A 6,000-nucleotide genomic window follows, 5' to 3' on the forward strand; every position below is an offset into this window, starting at 1 on the left:
AGGAAAGGTTTAACTGGCTGGATCTATACCCAGTGGAGTTTGGAAAAATGAGAAGTGATCTTATTAAAACATGTAGGATCCTGAGGGTCAGTTGAATACTGCAGTGATGTTTCCTCTTGTAGACGTGGCTAGAACTAGAAAATATAGTTTAAGATAAGAGACCTCCCTTGTAAGACAGAAAATGACGAGAACTTTTTCCCCTTATCGGCGTTCTAACTCTGGATTTGTCTTCTCCCAGAGAGTTGTTGATCCTATGTCATTAAATGCATTTAGAGGAGATTTATATAGATTTTTGATCAATAATGGAATAAGGATTATGGGAGGCAGACAGGAGAGTGGAACTGAACCCACAACTAGATCAGCCATGATCTTGTCAAATGGGCCAAATCACCTAATCCAGTTCCTAAGTCTGATGTTCCCACTTGTTATCCAGGCTTTTTACATGCTTTATGAGCAACTAGATGAGATACTGCTCATTGAACTGCATCTCAAAAGCATGCCAGTTATTCATATGAGATAGATGAAGGAACTATCAAAAGAAAACTCCTCAAATCACAGATATTCTAATTTCAAATGGTCCCTGAGCTTGATTTTTGCAATGTGAAATTTTAATCTGGTTGCTGAAAGGGTAGTACCAGTAAGGGTTAATGTGTAACAGATCTGTATTGGTGTGTGTGTGTGTATAAAATAGGTTATAGAGTTAGGTATGTGTTGCAGGTTTTAACAGATACATACATGACGGAAACCTGCTGAAGAATGAGGCTTAGTGTTTTACTGTCTAGATCGAAATATGTTACTACCTTGAAGCATACAATGGACTTTTTAAATATATAATTTTGTAGACATGTCAACAAAATGAAATTGGATAGTAAATAATTGTGAGAAAAATAATTATATTAAACATACTAAGGAGCATACAGGGCCTAGCATTGCAATAATTAGAATGCAATGTTGTTTTACCATGCAACTGGATAACAGTTATTTACCTGATGATTATGTCTGCAGAGGTGGGACAGTTGTCTTCCAATTTGAATGTAGTTAGAACACATGACTTGCATTGGAATAGAGTAGCTTTTTATCCTCACTTTCTATCATCCACTTCTTTTTCTCAACTTCCATTGTCCTATGTTTTTTTTCTAACGCATGTCTTTTCAACTTAGCTAATTCCAGCTGTGAGACCCAATTTCAGATCGCCTTTTTTAAAGTGTAAATGTTGGATAATAACTTGAAGTATCTCATCCTTACAAGTTTCTGATTTTACTTCTGGCTTCAATTTACCTGCTAACTCTCCGAGTTTACCTTTTTGACAAATATTTGGAATACTCCACTTTAATATTTTCCAGAAAGCTCTTAATAACTTCCAAACACCATCTTCAAATTCTATGGAATGAGCTTCACCACAATGCAGCCATTTTATGTTCAGAATTATCATAATCATTGCCTTAAAAAGAAAGACACAAGTCCCTCTTAAATTCAGAACTCACTTTCCATAAGAGCTCACAATTGTTATGATTCCAGTCGATGTTACTGTTGGGCAAGTCAGATCCCATACTGAAATCTAGCTTGATAGATCCAATTTTATTTGTTTTTATTGGAGAGAAGTTCTTCCACTGAAACTTAAGCATCCAATGCATAGATTCAGTTTTAACAATAAACCTGAAATTTATTATGCAAAAGATATAAAGATGATGAAATAAAATAAACAATGTATTTAAATATAATGCAATCTAAAATATTTTGATATGCACAGTAAATTATGATGCCATCTATCCAAACACTGTTGGATATTAGCTTCTCTATGACATCTATAGTCTTTTTCTAGATTATTGACACAGCTGAACTGAGGCTTTCTCAACTTCAAATAACCCTGCTGGGTCCGAACCAAATACTTCTGGTCTGGAACTAAAATCAAAACTACAAACTTCAAACTACAATCCTTTTACTGTGGTAACTTACTTCCTAACTAAGTCCATTCTCTCGGACAAACTGTTTCACAAACCTAATTTCAAGCAGGACTTCCGTGAACTGAAAATAAATCTTTCTAAGTTTTGGATTTTCCCCTTAGTCAAAAAGAAATCCTGATGGTTCTAAACTGAAAGCAAGCTAATGCTCTTTAATATTGACTCTGTTTATGAAATCCTGCCAATGTAAGCAAATCATTCTTATCACCCAGGGACTCTCTCACTCATAGCTGGTTTAAAAGCAAAATGGCTGTAGAAATAGGGACAAGTTAATCAGTAAACCCCCTCATATTCACAAACTACATGCTGCCAGTTCAAAGTCTAAAATAAATGATATAAATAGATAGGTATATAAATCTCACACCTTACATCGTAACTTGGCTGGATGAGTGCAGGTCTTACGCCACTCAAGAAGCTCAACAATATGGGTGGCATAGTGGCTCAGTGGTTAGCACTGCTCCCTTACAGCGCCAGGAACTCTGGTTTGATTCTTGCCTCGGGCGCCCGTCTGTATGGAGTTTGCACATTCTGCATGTCTTTCCTCCAGGTGCTCTGGTTTCCTCCCACAATTCAAAGATGTGGTGGTCAGGTGAAATGGCCATGCTAAATTGCCCATAGTGTTAGGTGCATTAGTCAGGGGTAAGCATAGGGTAGGGGAATGGGTCTGGGTGGGTTATTCTTCAGAGGGTTGGTGTGGACTTGTTGGGCTGAAGGGTCCGTTTCCATACTGTAGAGAATCTAATCTAATATCTAAGACAAAGCTTGATTTGTACTCCATTCGTCACCTTCAACATTTACTCCCTTTAGCACCAACACACAATGGCAGCAGAGTGTACCATCTGTATGATGCACTGCAGTAATTCCCCAAGGCTCCTCAGACCGCACTTCTAAATAATAACAGCGTACAACTAACAGTGACACCACTAGCCAAACTGTACCTTTAGCAGGAACATTTGAGTCAAATCTAATAGTGTGGTGAATATGATTTGATTTGTTTCAGAATTAGATAAATCAAAGTTATTTCAGCACTTAAATTGTTATATTTTATTGTTTTTGTTTTAATAAATTTTCACAGACCCACTTAAGATGTTTGCTTATACATCACTTGTAATAGATTCAAATCACTGAAGAGTAATGTTATCATTTGCTTAATAAAATGTTTGGAGGTGTTTTAATTGTCAGCTCAGTAGTTAGCCACTCGACAAGCTGGAGAATTGCCTATGCACCCTCGAGGCAGCAGATAGTTGAGAGAAAATGACAGTTCCTGGATAAGTTTATATCTGTGACTGCGCCAAGTGTATTTTTTAATTAATTTGTATCTAGGCTAGCAAACTCTTTAATCATTCATTTTGTGATTCTTATCTCTGCAAACCGTTCCTGTCAAGAATTTCTGCCAAATCCTGACCCACGATTCACAATGAAAGTGTTTTCTTCCCATTTGCACTGTCCCCCATGTTGTTAAGGAAATGGTGCTGCTTGATTCTGGGCAAAAACATTGAAGTGTGACACACCAACAGTTCGATATCATGGGTATGGAGTCAGTGAGACTCAACAAGATCAATTACTATACTAATCCCAATGAGAACAGCGACTGGCAAACACAACCTGTAGTACCATTTATACATTTCCAGGAAACACATTGATCGTGACACAATACGACAACTTGATCTAATTTTCAATTGCACATAAATATCCATTGTATGCTGATGCAACATGTTGCTGTGCCTAACATGCAGTATAATTGCTGGTGAGATGATGTGTTACTATGATTCCCAAATCAGGCCTTCCAAATCTTAAGTGGCATTTACTTTGGTAAACAGAGATCATGAGCATTTGCAAGATGGTGTTATGATCCTAACAGGTGATAATACTGGGGAGGACAGATCTCAGTAGATTAAGTTTTACTTTCGCAGCTGGTTACCATGGTGGTCAGTCACTGAATTTATTCACATGAGGTTGCCAATGTCCTTTTATCAAAAAGACACAATTTAATTATACAAAAGAAATACATATATGGCAATTTAAGCAGATCTTTAAATAAGCATCCAAAAGAAAATTTTGACAATATCCTAGCGATATCTTTTACAGACACACAGTCTCATTAAAGAACACTCCAATCTTAACTCTTCATTTCTTTAACTTAAGCAACTTGCATTCTTTGAAATTATGTTTGAGCTCATTGTACCAAAATTACTCTTTAAGCTCTTTTTCTTAATCCCATTCAAAGAACTAAAATCAAACCCATTTACCTTTACTTAAAAATCCAACTTCCCAGATGTTAATATATTATAATCCTTTATTACAGGGACAGAAGAAGAAAAAGGATTGGAAGAATTTCTTTGTTAATCCCATGCCCCCTTATTTCTACTATTATCCTAATTATGATTTCAGGGGCCTGGGGCATGTTGATTCAGTTGTGAAATGTGTAAAGATCTCTGTTCATGTTAGATAGTCCACTTTCAGCCAAAATTAGCAAGCCATCATGTGCATAGCAAATATGAAATAAAAATGTAACATTTTATTTTCTTTTCACACGAACCAGATTTGAAGCAAAGAGGAGATGGGAGACAAAAAGTAACATGGGCTACATGTGATGTCATGACACCATAAGAAAATGAAGTGGGCATTAAACTATATTAAAGCAGGTTCTCTGCCGAATCACTTGACCTGTACTTGCACTCTAAATCCAATCTTGAGGAAGTCATCTGGAAGCACTTTACAAGAACACAACGGTGGCTGTGCCCTGCTGTTTTCGTAACTACACATTAACTGGTTGTGAATGATTTAGCCTTCAGTGTCTAAAATCTGAACACAGTCAAGAAGATTGGATGAAGATTTTGATGCAAGTGAATAGTTTTGAACAAGCCCTGGCATACCTTTTGGTGGAACAAATACACACAACAAAGTGGTCATTTTTTTTCTATCACCCTACAAACTGAAACAGTGAGACTGCTGTATTTATACCAGAAAGACTGTAAAATGAAGATTTGCTGTCATTTGGAAGCTCTGCCTTTGTAAGGTGAACTTTATCTGTTCTTGCACTGCCACGTCATCAAAATCCTGTCTGAAAAATGAAAGGCAAATATACTCTGATCAAACTTTCACCTTCTCATGCCTCACCTCTCTAAGCTGTTTAAGTCACACTCAGGTGACTCAAAGTGTCACTGTGCTACAGTGTAACTGGCAGACAGACTGTGGAGGATATATCTATATTATTTAACTGTTCCAGCGTTAGCCATCTGTTGATAGAGTTCTTTATTTCAGTACGATCAAAATTGAATGGAATTTATAATCTCAGTCTTCTGTGGCATCATCATTATTTTGTTGATCTGATCTTATTTTTGACAATATCCTATTTGCTTGTAAATTAGAAGCAATAGATTCGGTACGTGCGTTGCTTCATTGAAGTATTTTACGAAATCAAATGTCTGATAAAATAAATTGGTTAACAACTGAGAGATTTTACTTGCCTAGAATCTAGATGTTTTCTGTTAAAATTGAAACTATTAAATTCATATAAATTTAACGTTAATTAAGGTGTGCGGTATTAATACAAAATAAAATGGAATATTTTTCACTTTTGGCATTCGATGTTGGCCAAAAAGAGAGCTCCTTCTACTATGTTACAGCAACATTACCCAATCCCCAATCTTACAACAGCATAGCAACAATCAGCAATAATTTCTGAAACAGCAAACCTTAATCCCACTTTGCAATTTAAGTCAAGAGTTCATTACAGATGGTGAATAAAATGCTACAATGTCAGAGATACCATCTTTCAAATGAGCTGGTAAATGAATTTGGTGTTCAGATAAACATAAAGTATCTCATGATACTGCCTAGGTAGGACATAGAATTCCACTTGTGTCCAGACAGTATTTATTCCTAATGTCATGAAAAACAGATAAACGAGAGATTTATCTTGTTTTTTTTGGGATCTTGTTTGTTATTTGGCTACTGCATTTTCAAAAACTGAAGAAATAATTAATTAGATGTGAATTGGTTTTGTGTAGATGGAAGGTGCTGTATAAATGCAAAC

At 36.1% G+C, this 6,000-nt stretch overlaps 1 protein-coding gene across 2 annotated transcripts in view; it reads left to right on the top strand.

The window, feature by feature from the left end:
- fam204a (family with sequence similarity 204 member A) overlaps positions 1-5,493 on the top strand; it is a 76,997-nt gene extending 71,504 nt beyond the window's left edge. For both annotated transcript variants that reach the window (XM_072557328.1, XM_072557327.1), the window contains one exon: positions 4,504-5,493. In XM_072557328.1, coding sequence (XP_072413429.1) covers positions 4,504-4,555 — 52 coding nt within the window. In that variant the 3' untranslated portion in view covers positions 4,556-5,493. The remainder of the gene's footprint in view (positions 1-4,503) is intronic.
- Positions 5,494-6,000: the final 507 nt, after the last annotated feature.

This window comes from Chiloscyllium punctatum, chromosome 38 (genome assembly GCF_047496795.1).
Source record: "Chiloscyllium punctatum isolate Juve2018m chromosome 38, sChiPun1.3, whole genome shotgun sequence".
Taxonomy (NCBI): domain Eukaryota; kingdom Metazoa; phylum Chordata; class Chondrichthyes; order Orectolobiformes; family Hemiscylliidae; genus Chiloscyllium; species Chiloscyllium punctatum.